We start from the raw sequence: 21,888 nt of genomic DNA on the forward strand, positions 1-21,888 counted from the left end.
TTTACTTTATATATTGGATGTCTCAGTTTAATATTAAGAATTTAAACAAAGATTTCTCGATGGGCTAATGGAAGATGGGTTGCCGCAATTTACAATGAGACTTCGCGATAGGCGAGTACAAACGTCGTATCCTGTAAGATTAACGTGTCAAGTTTTCGGTTGCCCAGAACCTGAAGTATCCTGGTTGAAGGATGGCAAATTTCTTACCGAAACTCGTAAGTAAAATATCAACGGATCTAACAAACGAGAGATGTATAATTTGTACATGACATTTTTTGTATGAGTTTTATATAAACATACAAATAGCAATTCTGAAATTTTATTTCAATATCTAATTATTTTTGTACTGTTTAACAAGAATCTTAATTTTTATTGACGATTGAAAATATATAATCAATTTTATAATTCAGAAATTTATTAATTTTTTTCTCTATACAATATTAGAATGTAAAATTAATTTATAACATTAGTAAACATAAATCAAAAGTAAATTAAAAAATATACTGCTAAACATAAATAGCTATTGTTTCAATGTATAATTAAAAGTTTTTAATTATTTAAATAAATAATAAATTATTATAAATGTATAGTAATTTTATTTTTTTAAACGAAAGTTTTCCATTGCATTCATTTTGAAATTTATTAATTATTAATTGAAATTGTTCACTAACTAAATGTAATAAAATTCTATTATATCAAGCACTACTTATTAAAAGTCTTTTATTTTTATTTCTAAATTCTAACATCGAAGAACAAACCTATTCAGTAAAGTGATCTCGTGCTATTAGAATAATAAAGATAATAAGAAGAATAAAATCGAACTTTCTAATTCTTTTGCAGCGACACGATCGATCCATACCGACGAGTCTCACTTCTACACATTAGAGATAGAAAGGGCGAGTCTAGATGATTGTGGATGCTACACAGCTTGTGCGAAAAATGCTAATGGATCGATATCTTGCCGATGTGTTCTTGTAGTGGACAAGGGGATTCGGGCCTATGTTGCCCCACGATTTCATTATGAATTAGAAGTTGCGCATGCTGTCAAAGTTGATGGTGACCTTAGGCTGAGAACTCAAATAGAGGCTTACCCCAGCGTTGGAGTTGTTTGGTAAGTTTTAACACGTTTACGTAATAAATATGTAATTATGCATAATAATCATGCTATTAAAATGAACATAAATGTTTAATCGTAATGAATTTTCTTACTTTTAAATACGATTTATGTTACTTAAACAAATATTACTTAATACTACATTTAATGATTGTTCATTGTTACATTGACGTGATAATAGGGGCAAGCTTTAATAAGATATATAGATTTACAATTACATAATGTTTACAATTACATTTGCCTCTGAAAATCTTAAAAATGTAATATAACTAAGCTAAAACTCTGTATACAATATTAGAAAAGTTTCGTATTAAATGATTTCAAAATATTCCATGAATAATGTTAATATTTTTTATTTTTCTGTTTTTTTCTCTTTTTTTTTTTTTTGTTGCAGAGAATAAAGTTAAAATAAACTTACTTGTATTTAATATGCGTATCTGTTACTATGAATATAAAAATGATTTCGTATATAGATTAATACTCGTTAAAATTATAAAACCATAAAGAGCATAGCATTAATATCTAATTGAAAAATGAATTTAATGTTAGACTTTGGCTTTCGCATATTTTTCATTTAAAGTTTTAATTTAAAAAATTAATTCTATTAAATTTGTATACAGGCATCGAGATGGAATCCGTCTACGACCACGAAGAACAGCAACAATGACATTAAGTCATGATGGCATTGCTGAATTGATCCTGGCGAAAGTTAGAAACCGAGATGCTGGCATCTACACTTGCACGGCCACCAATGAAGTTGGCAAAGTCGAAACATCCACCAAAGTGTGCGTGATTGGAGCGGATGATAGCATTAACATTGCAGATAATGACGCTATACTTCAAGTTAACATTAATCCGCCTGATATTGATATTCCGTATGTTGATTTTAGTATTTCTAATATGTTTTATGTATTATAATTGTTTAAATAATTTTATTTTAAGCTACAAGTCTGTATTCATTCTTTAGATAATTCAATATCTCTAATTTGTTTATATCAAACATTGCTTAATTTAACAATATAATGTAAATTATATAAACGATAAATGAGAATTGCTTCTACTAGCATAAACTATGGAATTTAAATAAGTTGTATAAGTGTTTATATTTTCAAATAACTCAATATAATTTTTTTAACTTTTTTCAATTTCAATGTATTTTAAGTTTACTTTTAAAAAGTAAATATAAAAGTGATACATTATTGAAAAAAGAATACTTGAAAAAAAACTAATGATATTTTATTTGAAGGAAATACTTTTCATACTTATTCAGAATATATTATATCTAAGTTACTACATATTTCATTTAAAATTCCACTATCAACTTTCTTACGTTATCCTTTTAACATTAAAACTATAATAAAATCACAATCAATCTATGAGTAAGAAAACTACCGTATAGTAATAGTAACAATAGTGTATAAATTTAGTAGTAAATTTAGTGTATTAATGGCTATGTTTTCTTTATGTTACGCAGCTATTCGAAAGTACCCTTATTCGTGACGAAACCATTATCAACAGAGGCACAGGAAGGCGATACGATAATTATACAGTGCGAGGTTGTAGCCGATCCGAAGCCTGAGGTTATTTGGTTGCGCGACTTTTTGAAAGTAAGTAATTTTGTTTTACATATAATAGTGTTAACAACACATAATGATGCGCGTAACATATTTCATTATCGATATTGACGCAATCAGAAATGTGAATAATGACTTATTTCTCATTTCTTAAATTTAACCCTTGCATCACGCAATAATAGTTGGTTTATAAAATATTGTAAATTGCTATATATAAAAAAAAATAGGTATGAAAAAAATGTAATAATAGGTCTAACTTATATTAGATTAATTAAATAGCGTTTAACAGTAAACAGTATTTTATCATGAAATTCTATTATATTATATTATATTATAATATTCTATTCTGCATTTATTTATTTTTTTGCCTTTTAACAACTTTAATAACAATTTTATAATAACAAAATATTATATTAAAAATTATCTTATTGATATTATCAAATAAATATCAATTAAATTAATAATAAAATAAATGCTTGCTTATAATGTGAAATTATATTAAGGTAAGATTTCTTAATAAGTCGATATATATTTTGTGATATAAGAATGCTTATCAAAGATAACTTTAATGCATGTTTAATGAATAATCCTTGTAAAATATAAAACAATTTTCAGCTATATTAAATAATTAATATAAAACAAACAATGCGTAATATAGTTTCATGTTAATAAGATATGTTGAAATTATGGGCATTATTAAGTCAGGAAGGCGGTCGATTTATATTTAAATCGTTGAAATTAATATATTTAATGTTATCGCAAAAGGTATTGATGAAAGAAGCTATATTCCATTAAAAAATAAGAAAAACAGATTTTAGATGAATTTATCGAAAGGTCAAAGAGATGTCGACCTTGTAGTAGTTATTGGCCAACACGAGCACGTCGAAAAAAAGGAAGCGGACGACTACCGTGCGAATAGGCAATTCACAGCACGAAGGATAATTACGAATCGCGATTCAAATGACATCCGAGGAGCAGTGGTTAGTGCCTGATGAAGGAAGCCGTCAGTCAATCATTAGATGCGACCACTTTCGCGCCTCCAATCTCACGTGCCACCCAATGAAGTTTCATCGGCTGTTGGAGTCGAGGGGCGACCTGAGCTCCTGTGGCGCGCGCGTCGCCTGCGCTTTGCGCTGTCGCCTATAGAGGCGGGATAGAGAAACGTTTGCGTAATGAGGCGAGCAATGACGTGTACGTACCGCCGCATTTAATGTGGGTCAAGGTACCCCCGCGAAAAGAAATGATATTCATTATGCCCGTATTCGGCACTCCCCGCGTATCGCGCGTCACTTACTTTCAACTATACATCATCGGTCCGCTAATTGTAGAGAGTTCCGAATTGTCTTCCCTTATTTTCTCGACTCCTTTTCGCTTCATCCCCGTCAACTCAGTCCATCAATATAACCCGAACTTCATTTGTTACAGACTTAAAAGTATCCGTAGTTTCTGCGAGTTAAAAATATAATTTAGAGTAAAACTATTTTGGTTTTAAGTCTTCTTTCACTTGCTCGTTTTCCGAGAAAAGTCTTTCAAATTATTGCAATTTTATCGTTGTGGAGAACCGTTATTTTTTCTCAATTTACAATATTGTTAATTAAAACACATGAATTACCCTGAAGTATAATATTTCTGAATTAATAAAACGGTAAGCAAGATGTCTTTTTTTTATTCTAAATTATAAAAAAACGTTCCGTACTCGAGTAAATTTTATGCCATAACTAAAAATAAAAGTAATAAAAAGTCGTAATATTCGTTTTATGAAGATTTTAAAAGAAATATTAAATATTATAAGCATACTTTAATTATATATATATATATATATATATATATATGCAGTGTAAACGGAAAAGTACTAAAAAACAGAAAAACATGTACTAATATTATTTTATATTAATAGTTAATTAATTTTTATTATAAAACCTATTATTTTACTAATATAAATATTAAGTTAATCTTCATTTATAATTTTTCAAATCACAATTATTCGAAGAATTTATTATTTTCAAAACAATTCACTAGAAATTTTATTTAAATTATTTTAATTATAATTTTTATAAATTATCAAAACTGATAAATAAAGTTTCCTTAATATAATAAGACTAAAAATATAATTATTTTCTGGTTTTATAATAATTTCTATATTAATGAATTAAAAATAACAATTTTATTAATAATAAATATATATTATAATATGTACTTATAAATAATTGGCTTAAAAATTGTATTCAAAAATCGATAATTTTTAAATCTATTTTTTATATATTAAATTTTGCTTAAACTAAAATGAATGTATTGTGTTTCAATACTAATTTAATATGAGTCAGGTTACTTGCTAATATCTTTATAAATAATATAAAGTAATTATTTGTATCCATTACTAAAGTAAATACATATTTACCGCTACAGACTTCCATTTAAATTATTTCCATATTATAATATTTAATTAAATATTGTATGGTAATTATGTGGTAAGTTGCCTATGTATTATGAATAAATATTAGTATTAGCATTGTTCAGATCTTATTATTTATTTTAAAGCAATTTAAATAAATATTTATAAAATTAATTTTTCTAAATTTGCATTTTTATAAAATTTAATTAGTTTTCTAATGAATTTTTTAAATTATATAAACAAAATATTGTTCTATGATACTTAATTAGATTTTTTTACTTCAAATATGAAATTAAATTTCGTTTAGTCTTTATTTTTATTATTTTTTAAATAAACTCATTGTGATATATCAAGAATCTCTGAGTATTTAAGACATATTGAAAAGTTTTATTGCTATTTTTCGATCGCTTGGAGAAATCAATTATGTTTTGCATATACGTTTTTCTGATCATTGCCGCTATGCCATCATTTTCAACAAGATGTGGAATAAAAAAGATGAATAGTTTTTCATTAAGTGATGAAGTGCAACGAGTTTGGCTTTTTTATTTATTTTCTTTATATTGTAAAGTACCTTGAACGTATTTTATCTGTTTGTAAAATTTTAGGTGAAGGAGGCTCAATTTTTTATAAAAATATATTAATGAAATTTTTTTCTTTCTGAATAAATTTATTATTCTTATATTATTTAAGGCATTTATCATAAAACTATCTCAAGTACGATAGTGCTTTATCTTTTTTATGTAAAAAATGTTGTGTACATTTATCTAATGCAATACAGTCACAAAAGTTAATGCTCTGAATATTTTATAGAATTAACTTCATAATTTATTTATGAGATCTTAAAATTTAAAGCTAAATGTTATAGTTTTCAAATACTCATTTATAATTCGCAGTGAATCTATAATTTATTAACATTTGAATGTATTTATTATTTATTTATTCACATTTATTAACATTTATTAACTTCTATTATTTGAAATTTTTGAATTAAATAAAATAGTTGTTTTTCTAATAAAAATAAAGAACTAAAGAAAAATACACTGAATGCAGAATGCATAACAGTTTTTCTAATTTATTATCTATAGCTATTGCGTATTGCTTGAATCAAGTATCTTCACTTAATGTATCAGATGAAAATAACATTTGAACAATATAAATCAATTGTATACTATTGCTGATACTTTACATAAATAGCTCATTGAGTCGAACCTCAATTCAACTACCTTTAACATCCATGTGTAAAATCTTTTTTCCTAAAATACAATGATCTTTCTGATTGTCACGTCGTTTGAAAAATACCGTCCGACCGAAATTGATTTTTAACTAAAATTGTTGAAATTTAACTTATATAACTTTTATAAGATTTTCTTAAATGCATAACTTTTATAGATTCAAATAAATCTAAATCAAGACTCATTGTATTCAGTTTTTAATCAGGAATGATTCCATGTGTTTTCTTTTTTCTATTACATTAAGTTTTAGTCCCCACACAAGTTGAAATTAGTTAAAAAATGGGTGAATAAATTCAAAGCAGAAAAGGCAAAGTGAAATGAAAAGTTATACATTAAATGATATTGAGAATTTTAACCATACGTCTATTGACTTATCGTTCATCAGTGATTTAACGATTACGTTTTACAAGTATAATTTCATACTAGACAGAAAGATTTTGTACAATTAAAAAAATTATGTATGTTGGAGCAAGCTTTTATAGATTTAATTGCTTATAAGTTGCTATTACTTAACAAGATTAATAGTAATATTACTTCCTAACGGTTTATTACACGATAGAGGCGTAAATAATAAAATCTCAAATATTATACGATTGTCAGATCAATGACTAAACAAATTTATACATTTTTGTTTTCAAAATTATAATAAAAAAGAATTACAAAATAGAGTTCAAATTAAAATTTAATTGGTATTCTATACTATTTAAATATATTTTCAGTCTATGACAACATTTATTTAGTTAAATATTATTTTCTTACAATAGATTACGTAATATTCATAAAAGTTCTTAAATTATTATTTCCTAATTATATATGGAATTATTATAAAAATTTTAACATTAAAAATATTACATAATTCTTAAATTTCATTTGCTTTAAGTTTAAATTATATTTAAAACTGATTTACATGGAAAAAAATATAGTCAATAAATAGATAAAGTCTAAAAAATTATCAGTTATAATATTTGTATGAATTATAATTACATTTACAGAAAATTAAATTTTTCATAAATTAAACATATACAATGTTTTTAGAAAAATATTGTATAAAACTGTACAAGAAAATTATATAAATATTTTAATAATAGATTTATGTTTCAATTAGTAATTTCATTGCATCTTATTTATATGCATAGGCTATGAATTAACCACTATTTTGTTTTTAGCTGTCGACACATGATTTGTAAACTGACAAGTAAAAGCTTGTAATACTACAAGTGTATCAAGTCATTACTAAGTTAGGCTTTCATAAAGTTTAATTTGAATGTTTAGAATATAACATTTTAATTAATCGTTTTAAAAATATCTCAATATAACGTAAAAATCGGAACATAATGAATTATTTCTCCTTTCGATAGAATACTTAAGTAAGGGATATTCGAAAAAAAATCCGTTAATCCAAACATGTACATAACATGAATAAGTATGAAGTTGCTACCACTCTCCCCACTTCTGACCAACAGCTTCAGTAATTCTCACTCGGACAGTCGTCGCGTGCCTCACCTATTAGATTGAAGGAGTAGGAGACTTTTAGCGATTGTATATGTTATGTGAGTATGGGTCTGTGCATTTGAAAGAGACAGTGAGAGACAGAGAGACATATAGATAGGTAGATATATACAATTTGATACGTAGATAGACGTAAAAAAGACAGAGTGAGCGAGTTAGAGAGAGAGAGAGAGAGAGAGAGAGGAAAGAGTAACGACGACCAGCAATTGAAACTGACCGGCAATCGGCGTATGCTCCCCGTTGAATTCGCAAGACCCGCAATCATTGACTTACCACCGATCGTGTACAATTATCGGCCGGGAGTGCTTGTGTGGTGGCATTTACAATGGGAGCGTGGCTCCTGTCGGAAATTACGGTGGTGAAATACCGACGACGAGGGTGGCAATGAATTAGATTGAATAATTAGTGGTGACATAGTGAAAAAAAACCTTGAATTATACTGTTAAGGAGTTTATGGGAACGACTTCGTCTTTTGGCATCACGTCGAACCTATCCTGAAAAGTGCTGAGAAGTTTTAGGTGTCAAGGCTAAGGAAATATTTCTGAGAATCGTTAGTAGATCTTTCTTTCGAAGCGATTTTTCACAAAGCCATTTTAAGACTCTGTTGCATGATACACGATGGTTTTCACGGACAAGAATCGCTTAATTATAATACAGTAAACTAAAAAGAATTTCATATTTTTATAAAAGTTTTTTTAGTAATAATATAATATTATAGCTTATTACAAATAATATACAATTACATGTTCGAATCCCAATAAGTAAATATTTTGAAAAAGTGTCTACAAGATATATTAACTAAATATGATTGATTTTAATTCAACATAATAGCTTTGTCGAGTCCATAAAAAGTCAAAAAATTTTAAATTACAAAACGAATACACTGAAAAAAGATAAAAATTTAATGTTATATATTATTATAAAATTATTATATTCTATTGGAAAGTTATAAATGTTTTATTCATGTTTTAAATAATCTACTACTTTATTTGGAAACAAATCTTAAACTGTAATAAAAAAGAATATCATTTTCTTGAATTATGCAACAAGTATAATAAATAATTATATGAGAATAGTAATATTATACGAAATAAATTTAAGTTTCATATATCATGATTTATGTGATTAAAAAATCAATAAAATTTTGTCAAAAAAGTTTAAGTTTTTATTGCTATAAATAATAACAGAGTAGAACAAGTAGAATTATAATATTATATTTTATTTTTAAACTTTATTATTTATATATGCATAACATCGATTTATTAATGTGAAAAATATTCAACTCCTTAAAAAAAAGAATATAATTCTATGTTAAAAAGTAAATAAGAACAAAGTAATATATTTATTAAATAATCTTTAAAATTTTCTTTTTAACAGTAGTTACAATTCTGTTACACATTATTTATATGAAATAGATAAACAAATAAATGTAATAAGTCAATTAAAGATGTAATTTAAATATTTATATCAGAATATAATATTAAATATTTAGACTGCTCTTTCTTATAATAAATTGTATAATCAAATAAATTCTTATAATAAATTGTCTAATCAAATAAATTCTTATAATAAATTATAATACATAAAAATTAACTTAATACAATGAATTATATTACAGACTATTTTAGAATGTGTTATTATGATAAATTAATATTTTTCCGTTTAATTTCATTTTTAATTAAAATTCATTCCAATTAGTCAATTTATAATTTGAAACTCTATTTAACAAAACTTTCAATGAAAATTCAATGAAAAATTTGTTTAATTCAGAAATTACATATATGTTTATATAAATATTTCATTAATTTCATTACATTTATGTATTATTATTTATTGATTATTAAAAATATTCATTTTTCATCATTTTATTATTTACAAAATCTAAACAAATTTTTCTAATGTACGTTTTTAAGACATTTTTTGCTTACATATAATATAAAATAAAAAGTAACAATTAATTACTTTCCGCAAAGTATATTACATTATATATTAATATCAGCTGGTTAAATCTATCTAATTTTTTTATATTACTTATTTAAATAAAATAAAGAATACAATGCTTATAAATATTGAGAATGTAAGAAGTCATTTATAGAGTATATTAATTAAAATATAAGTATTTCGTTATAATTTTCTTGTACATTTTAGTTCTCTGGTTTTTATTGAATTATAACATATATATATATATATATATATATATATATATATTATGTATTAACATTTTAATTCTCTTTTTTTTATTTATTTATTTATTTATATATATTGAATATATATTCAATGGATGAGTGCTTCCATTATGCTATATAATTTTTATTTGTTCCTTATTCTGTAAAAATATTTATTCTTATTATGTATTAGTATAAATTATATTATTATAATAATATATTATAATAACATTTATTATACAATTATGTATATTTTTAAATAGTATAAATTAATGACTTATAATATTATATTATTAAATATAAAAATGGAAATTCGTCAACTTAATTGTGTAAAAAATTATATGAACTTTATATCGTATTGAAAATAAATAAATATATTCCTCACGTGATCGACAAATTTATATATCTAATTCTCAGTAACTTTCATATATCAGTATTAAATTTTTTTCATATATATATCGAACGTTAAAATTATAATATTGCTTCAATGCATATTTGATAAATGCAATGCTTTTTCATTACATTTTCATCTTTTAAAGATTTTTGTTCGATATCAATAAAGTTATATATTATATATTATATATGATGTTAGAAAAAGTATAAGAGAATTTAACTTTCAGTTTATTAACGTATAATTTTTGCAACATTTGGTTTAATTACAATAAATACTTAGCACAAGCAATAAAATATATTAGATGCAAACAGATGTTAATTGCTTTACTTCAGATACTAGTAAAAAGTTCTTAAACTAGTCATTGCATTTCCTTATGCTCGATTTGGCATACATGAGCCTCGTCATTAAGTTTTTTATGTTTCAAATCTTTGTTTGATTATGCAATAATTTTTACATTTATCTAAATTATGTTATAAAATTATCCTATCATAGAAAAAATTCAGCTATTAAATATCTAGTCCGTTTTATTTATTATATTTATTTTATCACTATTATCTGAAGCCGCATTATTAACTATTTATTTTTCGTTGAAAGTGTTAATAAATATCGGAGTTACAGTAATGACTATAGATTCTTAGTAAATTGCTAATAAATGCTAATTAATTATGTATTATATTTTAATGAAAATTATTTTATATCGTACGAATATTACTATTAATATATTTAATAATGAAATAATACAAAAATTTAGCTTCTTAAATTAATCGCATCAATATTTGTATTTCGTAATAATAAATATTAATGTTAATAGAAATTGTAAATAAAATTTAAGAAATTATTATAATTAGTGTTTTTGAAAAAAAAAAATATATTTATGCATAATATTTAAATTCGTAGTATTAAAATTTGAAAAATTATATTTAAAATTATAAGTATATATTGACTACTTTAAAAATTTGTATTTTCCAAATGAAAATTTTTAATAGTAATATTTTTAAAAAAAAATTTAAATATTAAAATAATATATTTAAATTAAAAATGTATAATATTATTTTATTGTAAAAGAAATTAATATAAATAAATTTTGAATGTAGTACTAAATATAAATAAAATTTTTATTTAAGTATAAATTCAATTTTCTATTATAATCTATTATATTTATTTAATTATAAATATAATCGAATTTTTATTTAAAATTGACTTATGTTTTGTATTAATGAATATTATTTACAAGTTTCAATAAATTAATATTATTATTAGAGTCCTTTACATGTATTTAAAGAAATATAAAGTTTGTGAATAGCTCGTCTGTATAATTAATTGTATATATACATTGAAATTTTGACTGAAATATCAAAGTATCTTCTAGTTTTGCGTACTTTTGTATTTTCAATGAATTTATCTATATTCTATTTATTTTTAATTATATAAGAATTATTTATTATTCAATAATACCATTATTTCGTAATATAACTAAAAAAAAAAAAAAATAAAATTTTCAAATACAGAATCATTTGGAGATAATAAGTTTTGTACATATAATTTGTGATATTTAACATTAAATTAGTATAATAAATAAATAAGTATTTAATGAACAAAATTTACAATATTATTATATATTTTCAATTGGTTTTACATGTAAAATGATAAATCAATTTATAATTATACAAAATTTACATAGAAAATATATTTCTCAAGTAACATTATATAATGTTATAAAGGTAATGATTTATTATAATTTTATCATAAATAAAATAAAATATTTTATGTTTAATGAATACAGTAGAAATATCAAATTTAATATAAATTAAAATATCAGGTTTATATAACAGGTGTACATACTATAAAATTATAAATTTCTGATTTTGAATGAAAATTTTTACAAATATTTTCTGATATGAAATATTATTTGACAAAAACTTACACAATAAAGACTTTTAGTTAAGTATAAAAAAGTTTTCGCTTTTCATACTTCATTATATTTAAAATTATACATAGGTATATTTAATATCATGCATAATTATACTTAATATTATGCATAGAAATATACCGTATTTTCAGTTTAAAATTATATTCATCGATACCAAGGTTGTAAAATCATCTCTTAAATCATATGAGCGGCGTAAATAGCGGCATTAAAAATTTGAGAAACACGGCCACACGTCCTTTAAAGCAAAAAGTTGGATACTTTGAACTTCGGATGTATTCGGATGAGCATGATTACCAATTCGAATTGTGTACGTGTATATACGAGTGCGATAGACAGTGAAAGAGAGAGCTTGCGCGCGCGCGAGAGAGATAGAAAGAGAGAGAGAGAGAGAGAGTGAGAGAGATTGTGTGTGTGTGTATGTTAAGTAAATTTATCAAAAACCATATGCATGCGGTTACGCTGTTGATGCATCCGCGGAACTCTACTAGTCAAGATCGTTTACAAAGAAGTGTGAGTAACGACTACTGAGGGAACACATTGATTTCTATGCAATTGTCCGGAATTTTCTGTTTTTTTTTTCTAAAGTTATTTATGTTGATGCTGAGCACTGTATTACTGGCTGCATTACTTTTTCTGCTTTTCGTCGCTGCAGTGCCCGCGTATACTATAATCACGATGGTCGCATTCATTTCGCGATCGACTCTCGGTCACATCCACGTGACAAGGGAATCGACGTGCCTTTTTATTTTCTTCTGTTTTTTACCCTTGAAGTTTTTTTTACAATTAGTATTTTTCATTGTCATTTACCGTTATCGACATGTTTTATTTAAATAATATAATATTTGCTGTACGTGTGAACGACACATTACTATAAAATGTTATTTAACGAAATGTAGTAAATTCTTAGTTGTCTGATTTTTTGGAGTTTATAGAGTATTTATAGAGTATATTTTAAATAAATGATTTGTGTAAGAAGAATTATTCTAATAAAATTAAATACTTGATTGTTTATTTTTTAAGTGAAATATTTCATTTGATAATAACATGGTACAATATTTATTTGTAAATAATTTATAATATTAAATATGATTAAAAGTAATATATAATCATTTTATATTATATAGAAATATAATGTAAATAAAAAAATTTATTATATATAATATTATAAAATAATTAATTTTAACAATTTTTTAAAATTTTGAATTAATTTATAATTTTATAATTACTTTATATTTTATGATTTAAAAGCTAATGTATACTAAAGAAAAATAAAAGAATAATAGGAAAAAAAGTAGAACAATAAAATGGAATCTATCACTTGTTGCATTTCTAATTCAAATACTTTAGTGAATTTCATTAAATTATGAATTGTATATATGATTTTATTTATGTTTGTATATATGATATTGTATATTGTGTATATGACTTTAAAATATTTTAAAGTCAATTAATATATAATAGTCAATTTAAGATACTTTTTATTCTATTCTATTTCAATCATATTTGATCATATAAATTAATTACAATATTATTTAATATTGCTATCATATTAAATAAATCCATACTTTAGATGATTTCGTTTTATTATACATGATTATCAATTATATTTCTAAACTATTGCATGAATAATTAATTATTTTTTTTTACATTTTTGTAATGAGTATTTTTGTGATATTTAGTATCAATCATCGTGTATTTATATTTTTATATTTAGTAAAGTAAGAAAATAGAAATTTGTTTGATATTTAAGATAAATTTAAAATATTTGTTTTAATACAATACAAATAATTTTATTGTTGTAAAATAAAAAGTAGATTTAAACATTCTCAAATTTCCTTTTAAATATCATTAAATAAGCGAATAGTATAATTAAAAAATATAGTTATTATTTGTAATTTTAGTAATTTTATGAATACATTTACATAATATATGATATATTTAAATTCAATCAACATATTGTTATTTAAAAAAATTTTTTAAAAAAAATGTTTGTGAAATAATACATATATATTTCAACATATTTTTATTTTCAAACATATTTCGTAATTGCTACTAGTAATTGCAATTGTTATACTTTGTGATTCTAAGTAACTATCTTTGCGAAATTGTAAATTTTGATACCATAAATAGTTATATACCTAGTATGTAACCAATAATGGTAGACAGAAGTAATTTTATTTTAGTAATTATCATTGAGTTTGGGTACCGGCAATTTTTTAGTTTAAAATAAAAATTTGTACTTTTATTAACGATACAACCATGACTCACAGTAATATGTTTACAATTTACTCACTAACAAACGTTTTCTAAAACTGACAAAGATATAGTTAATTTATTTTTATCGACAAATCTTGTATATAAAAATATATGTTTATATATAGACCTTATACAAATATCTTATGAATTTAATGTTTTGTAATAATGAATTATTTTATTAGTAATTTATAAGAATAAAATTGTTAGATATAGATAAAATTGTTAAAATGAGAATAAAAAGAATAAAATCATGCAAGAATAATTTAATTCAAAATTTATCTCGAACAAACAGATAAGGTTTTAAAATTATTGTATAAAATTTTTTTTATAAAATAATGTATATTAATGTATATCATCGATTATAAATTAACAATTTACAATTTTAAATTATCATAAATATATATATGTATTTTATTCATGTAACAAACAGATTTAAAATGCTTAAGTAAAATACCAGTAATGTATGTTCAAAATTGTTAGGTTGAATATACGTATCATCTTTTTTTATTACATAATTATACGGTATATTCTAATAATATTTGTTTGTAATATTTTTTATAGTGAAATAGCGCGTTATAAAGAAATCTATTTTTCTGAAAATATTCGATAAATATATAGATAAAATAGTTCTATAAAATTATATTTATATTTCTCTTTAGAATTTAGATTTTAAATAATTTATATTTTATATGATTATAAATATAATCATTTAAAATATGTTTAACGAACAAGAATTTTATCCGCCATTAGATACAGATTAGTGAATAAGAACGTAATATCACAAAATCTGTTAAACATATAAATAATATAAATGTTTGGAGTTAGCTTATTATTGAATAAGAGTAATGACAATAGTATTAAACGAACAACAAAAATTAATGAACAAGATCACTATCAGATTTCATTACTAGTTAAAAGATCAAAACTAAATTAATTGCTAGTTTAACTACAATTATTTCTTTCTCTCTCTCTTTCTCGCTCAATCTTAAAGCCAATTAAATATCATTAAGTAGAATAAAAATGAGAGGAAAAGACAAAACAATTATTAGAATTCATAAAAAGTTTAAACCTTCATAGAAATAAGAATCATCATACACGTAGGAAGGAGTATCCTATTAGAATGGAGTGGATGAAGGTAGGTGTTAATTGCAATTGGAAAGTACTTTCTTTAAGGATTATGTCACCCAGAAAATCAAGCGCTCGTCTCGATAAGGAGCCCATTCATGCGGCTTCTGCGCACCAGGAAAAGCGCGCTCGATTTTTATCTTTCACCCTGTGTACAAAAAAAACAACCAACCGTTGTCGCAGGTTCACTTTCGCTCCCTATATAGGCGATACGCACTATGCGCCGGCATCTCTCTTAGGTCTTCGACGTTTAGTTATCTCTACTAAGTTTTGTTTCAGAATCGATGAAGATAAAGCGCGAAACTACGACGATTGATAAGTCGACGAATGCCAAGGACGAATCTGCATGATCCTTCAGTCGTGTTAAGTATCGTCGGCTTTTGTTTTATTAAGAATTATTCAGTAAACTTTTTCTACCGCATGCCTCGCGATATTGCTTCCTGTACTTTTTCATACTCGACTGTACTTTCTAACGCGACATTGGGTGCACAGTAATTTAGATGATTATAATTTTAGATTCTTCGATTCACGTTGCATTAATGGAAATGCCATCGTCAACACTGTTAGTAAAGTTAATGTACTATTCATGTGATCTGTCATTCGAAAAACAAGTTTTACCGAGTTGCCTCCTTTTTTTTATTAATGCTAGTCATAATTTTTCTGATTTACTGTTTGAATTCAATTCAATAAATGTACAACCGTGGCAAAAAATTCACAACTGTAGCTCAATTAAAGCTCATAAGCTTTAATTATTTAGAATAAACGCTTATTGCCTTTTTAAAAAAGAGAGTTTAAAACAATGGAAATGACAGTTTCGATGTATTGTAAAATTAAAAAGATAAAGCCTAGGTAAATTATACATTAATGTTTGATGGTCAATTATCAATTGACATCAATCAAGTTGATGGCCGACTATCGATAACAATTAAAATTAATTGCAGGATTTTATTATTCGGTAGAGAATTATTGAAATTATTCATTTATTCTGTTATCACATAAGTGTTACAAGACTTAAGTATAACTATATGTTCCTACACAATTCTTCGAATTATATATACTGTTGCATTTGTAAGTTATTTTAATTTAATTTTTAATTTTTGTACTAGATACTAGTGATAATAAGTTGCGACAAACATCTAATGAAGTTCAGAAATCAATCCATTTCATCAAATCAAGATTTCTTACGTTAAATAGGTGACATACGCATCAGCCTTATAATGTCATATTAGTATGAATTTCATGATTATTATCTCAATTTTTTATGGAAATCTAATACAGAGGATAATGTTAGATTATTCGAGATAAAGGATTTTAGCACAGATAACATTAATTATGTGTGACGTTTTATATACTGGTATTCTAAATATTTAGTTGAAATTATGACCAATATTTTACAATGAAATTCCGACATTATGCCAAAATTATAATTCTCGTATTATATCCTATAAATATAAATTTATATTTCTGGAATATTTTTGAACTTTATATTATTATTTTATGAACTATATATTTTAAATAAAACTTTGTTTAAGCCTACCTTTATTTACGCTTGTAAGTTAATAATGAAAGTATGTGAACCATACTTTCTTAAATGTGATATCATAATCTATATTATTATAAGAATATCATAGCAGATTCACCTCATGAATTTATAATATAACGATCCGTGCATGTTTTTAATTACAGCCGGACTACTATCGTGACGCGGTGCACTTCCGGTGTATAGGTGCCGGTCCCCAATACCGCTTAGAAATTCCTCATGCCAAGCTCGATTATACGGGTACTTACTCGGTACTCGCTAAGAACGAACATGGCGAGGCCAAGGCCGTGATATCCTTGCAGATTTATGCCAAAGGTGGGTATAATGAATCCTTATAATGTATGTACACATACTTTGCATTAATGGATTTGTAAGGATTCAATAGCTCTTGATTATTTCCAAGATTTTTTTATCTTCGTATTTTACAATTGTAAATAGATGTATAATTCTGATTTAACAAGAGTTCTCTTTACAATCTTACGCTTCAAATCTTTTATTATTTAGTTTTAGGATTTATTTAGCTATAAGATCGTACATTATGTGAACGAAAGATTTTTCTCACGCTAAGAATGGTGCTGTAGTTTTATTCAATTAAAATCCATGTTTGAACGTTTGTTCTAATGATCTAGATATTTAATAGAATCAAAAGTATGTACTAACAACACAATTATAATAAATAACATTTCTGCAATTATACATACAAAAATCCTTGTAGTTTATTAAATATTTTGGATAAAATTATTCCTTGTTTATTATATATTTTTTTAGTTTCGTTACTAAATTATTGTATTTTTTTAAACTAACATATTTTAGAAAATTAAAACATTTTTATCACTTATCAAAACACTGCATCATAATTTTAATATTTTTAGTATTATAATTAATATTTACTTTTAATCATATAATTTAAAATATTAAAAAACATTAATTTTTTTTTTAATTAATATTGTAAACAAAGAAAATAATTACACTATTAATGAATTTTCATTTTATTAATTAATATTTTATTATCAATATTTTTTAAATTCTCATAAAAATAAACAAAAATATACGTTTTCTATTCTACACTATAATTTATTTAACTATCAATAAACTTTCTTAACTGTGCTATGCTAATGTATAACCAATTAAAGAGTGTTGGATATGTGAAAAATTATTAATTTAAATAGTTCCAAACGTCATTATATGTTTTAATTAATGTAATGTTTACAAAATTTTCATTCTCAAAATTTCATTCACAAAATTATCATTGAAATAAGTATAATTTTTGAAAATTAATAAAAATAACACCTAAATGAATGTAACAGTAAATTAAAAATATGTATAATTATTTATAAAATCACTAAATAAGCTTATTATACTTATAAGTATAATACATATTATATTTACTTATGGCATACTAGATTTCTTTTATAATTCTAATGTAAGAAAAAATTTTATTTTAGGACAAGGACGTAGTGACAGTATGGATCAAATGAACGTCAAACGGGGGTATTATATATAATTATATTTAAAAATACAAATGATTAAAATTCATTATTATATTTATATATATATATATATATATATATATGCAATGACTTTAGAAAGGTTCTTAGTGCTCCAATCATTAAAACGGAACTCAAGGATATTAGATGTTGCGATGGGGATGCCGTTACTCTTGAATGCAAAGTCTATGCACCGTCAGAGCCACCTATTGTTCGATGGGAAAAATCTGGAAAAGTATATAAAATATTTAAATAAGATTAAAATTTATTTTCATCAAGGGTAGTTTTAATGGCGAAATTAAGAAAAATAAATTATTATAATACAGAGTATAACGGTTAATTTTAATATTCAGTAAATATCACTGTTTATGAATAAATCATTATTCTACTTAAAATAAAGTTTATTAAACATAATTTTATTTTATAGTTTAATTTTACTGCATATTATTATGAGATTACATTATGAATTGATTAATTCTATTTGTCCGTAATTAGAATAGTACAATTTTAGAATAAAAGTCCATTTAAACACACTAAACACGTTCACCTATACATATCATGCTATGCTATTTTTAAGAAGAAAATATACGTAATCTTTTAATTATATATAGCCGTTGTCGCTGGAAGGTGATTTTTCATCAGAATTTGATGGCGAAAATGTAAAGCTTATCATTCAGCATATTTATCCCGATGACGAGGGTGAATATACATGTATTGCGTCTAACGAACTCGGCAAAGCTTTTACTTCTGCTTGCATAATTGTTGATGGTAAATATTCTGGTAATATTGATTATTGAATTTCAATTATTTTTTAACAAAAGATATATATCATTAAAATAACTTCATTTGATGTCAAGTTATACACCTGGATGAGTTTAATCAAACAGATTAACATATATTTATAAAATTATTTCAATTCGTGCACATTTAATTTATCTTACATTTGATCAATTAATACATAAAGTTTAATGTAGATATAAAATATTTTACATTTCATTAGGCGTCTATATAACTTTTATAAATATTATTTTTCAATCAAACCCCGATTATTTTATAAATATAATTTTTTTTATTATATTCAATGTGCATTATATATGAAATGTTTATACGTTATATATGAAATACTTACTTACGTTATATATGAAAATATATGTAACTAAAATTACACGTATTTCGAATGCATATTACTCAAACATACATATTAAAACGCCGATTAATAAAATTTCAATGGAAATGGGCTATTAAAGCTTATTAAATTGTATTAAAATGTATTGAATCGTCCAAGGCTGTGTACAAAATAGTTTTTGCTTATGCATTAATTTTATTGTTTTAAACGTTAGTGCAATTTTCTTGAGTGCATTAAATTATCTTCATTGATTATTTTTCGTTGAGAAATTATATTTAACAATAAAAGAAATTTTCTTAATTTCCAACATTCAATCATAAAAATTGATTAAAATAATTATCATAAAAAACTCAAGTGATTACATGGTATGATTAAAAAAAATATGTATTTGATATTTGAACAATATTATTCTAATTCAAGAAAGTATACATAGATATTTTTAATCACTAAGCAAGCTTCAAATAAATCCATATTTATTAAATTTTAGTGCCAGAGGGTAAAGAAAATATTATTAGTCAACCTCTTCTCACAAAGCCTCAAAGTCTCCTCTCAACTAATTCGACTCCAAGATCTACACCAAGATCGACACCAATCAGAAGCTTATCTCCTGCTGTTTCATGTAAAGAAATCTAATTTTAATATTTAATAATGAAAAAAACTTGTTCATAATTATAAGGACCATTATAGTATTTGACTTATGATATGATGCATCGAATATTATCGAGAAAAGCTTTCTTTGTAAAATTCTTTGATTCAAATAAAAGATATAAATTTTTTCTTTATAATTAAGATACGGTTACTAATACCAATGGATATTTAAATGCTAACTAATGGTATTTATAGTATATTCATTAAAATATCAAATTATACATATAATGATTAATAAAGTTTATCTAAATGAAAATTAATAAAATAATATATCAAATTTAATCGGAATTTCTTAAATGTATTTGATATTATAAATTATAAAAATTGAAAAATTCAATTATGACCTTTTAATAATTTGTTGGGATTCTATTTTATTACAATAAAATACCTGTTATAGAATTTTGTAATTTTGTATTTATATATCCTAATTTTAGTTTACTTTTTATTTTTATTTATATCTCTAATATTTATTTATTTTTATGTTTTAATTATCTTCCTTTTTTTATCTGTAGATGTAATCATCATAGTCAAATTTTGAATTCAATAATGTTTATTAAATACATTTAAATATTTAATATTGAGGTCCGTACAATTCAATTGCTATTATAATGGAAATATAAAAAAATTATAAATAATAGTTTAGTTATAATAATTAGTCAAACTTATAATAAGTGATTCGTCTTTTGACTTGAAATTTGAAATGAGAAGAGAGGTCATGATTTCACATTTTAAAATCTATAATAAAATGAAATCTATATTAAAAGATGCCAATAATAAAAAATTAACTGCTATTAAAAAAAAGTCTATATGAACATTTGGTTGTCGATTAACTGTTTACGATTAATAAACATTTATTATAGGCGGTCGTGAATTAAAAGCGATAAACTTACCTCGAAGGATCGATTCCGGAAGTGGCTTCCGTCGCAAACCCAAAATTTGTCCACCAAAGTTTTACTCAATACCTCATAATCGTGTGGCCGAAGAGGGCGAGACAGTACGTTTTCAATGTGCAGTGGCAGGTCATCCTATGCCTTGGTGTGTTTGGGATAAGAATGGTATCGGTATTACCTCAAATACAAGAATAAGCTTGAAGGAAAAAGATGATGTGAGAATCCTGGAGATCGCGGGAGTGACACTCGAAGACATTGGATTATATCGAGTAACGCTAGAAAATGACATTGGGAGAACTGAGGCAACTGCTCGACTAGAGATCATAAGTGAGTAAGCTATCACATATCACTGTACCTGAATAGAGTAATACATATAGACTACATATTAACTTTTTAAAATTTTCATTATTTTTTTGTAATTATTGTAGAATATAATTTAAAATGTACAGACATTGATTTAATAATTTAATAATTGGGTATAGGATAGGTGAATAGAATATAGACAA

The 21,888-nt window shown here is 24.0% G+C and overlaps 2 protein-coding genes across 2 annotated transcripts in view; both read left to right on the plus strand.

Moving 5' to 3' along the window:
• Positions 1-47: 47 nt before the first annotated feature.
• LOC105360794 (myosin light chain kinase, smooth muscle-like) lies at positions 48-21,717 on the plus strand. The gene is made up of 7 exons (XM_011497795.1): positions 48-215; positions 841-1,111; positions 1,735-1,989; positions 2,589-2,721; positions 17,378-17,546; positions 18,677-18,722; positions 21,390-21,717. The coding sequence occupies exons 1-7, from the start codon at positions 68-70 to the stop codon at positions 21,715-21,717; spliced, it is 1,350 nt and encodes a 449-aa protein (XP_011496097.1). The 5' UTR covers positions 48-67.
• Positions 21,637-21,888, plus strand: part of LOC105360585 (myosin light chain kinase, smooth muscle-like) — a 49,805-nt gene continuing 49,553 nt past the window's right edge. Inside the window, exon 1 of the mRNA XM_011497527.1 lies at positions 21,637-21,709. The gene's annotated coding sequence lies outside the window, so the exon portion shown is untranslated. The remainder of the gene's footprint in view (positions 21,710-21,888) is intronic.

This window comes from Ceratosolen solmsi, unplaced genomic scaffold, assembly GCF_000503995.2.
Source record: "Ceratosolen solmsi marchali unplaced genomic scaffold, CerSol_1.0 scaffold47, whole genome shotgun sequence".
Lineage (NCBI taxonomy): Eukaryota > Metazoa > Arthropoda > Insecta > Hymenoptera > Agaonidae > Ceratosolen > Ceratosolen solmsi.

Coding starts and splice junctions, on each gene's coding strand:
- LOC105360794 (XM_011497795.1), top strand. CDS start 68: ATGGAAGATGGGTTGCCGCAATTTACAATGAGACTTCGCGATAGGCGA. Junction 1,990..2,588: donor CCGCCTGATATTGATATTCC/GTATGTTGATTT, acceptor TATGTTACGCAG/CTATTCGAAAGTACCCTTAT. Junction 17,547..18,676: donor CTTGCAGATTTATGCCAAAG/GTGGGTATAATG, acceptor ATTTTATTTTAG/GACAAGGACGTAGTGACAGT.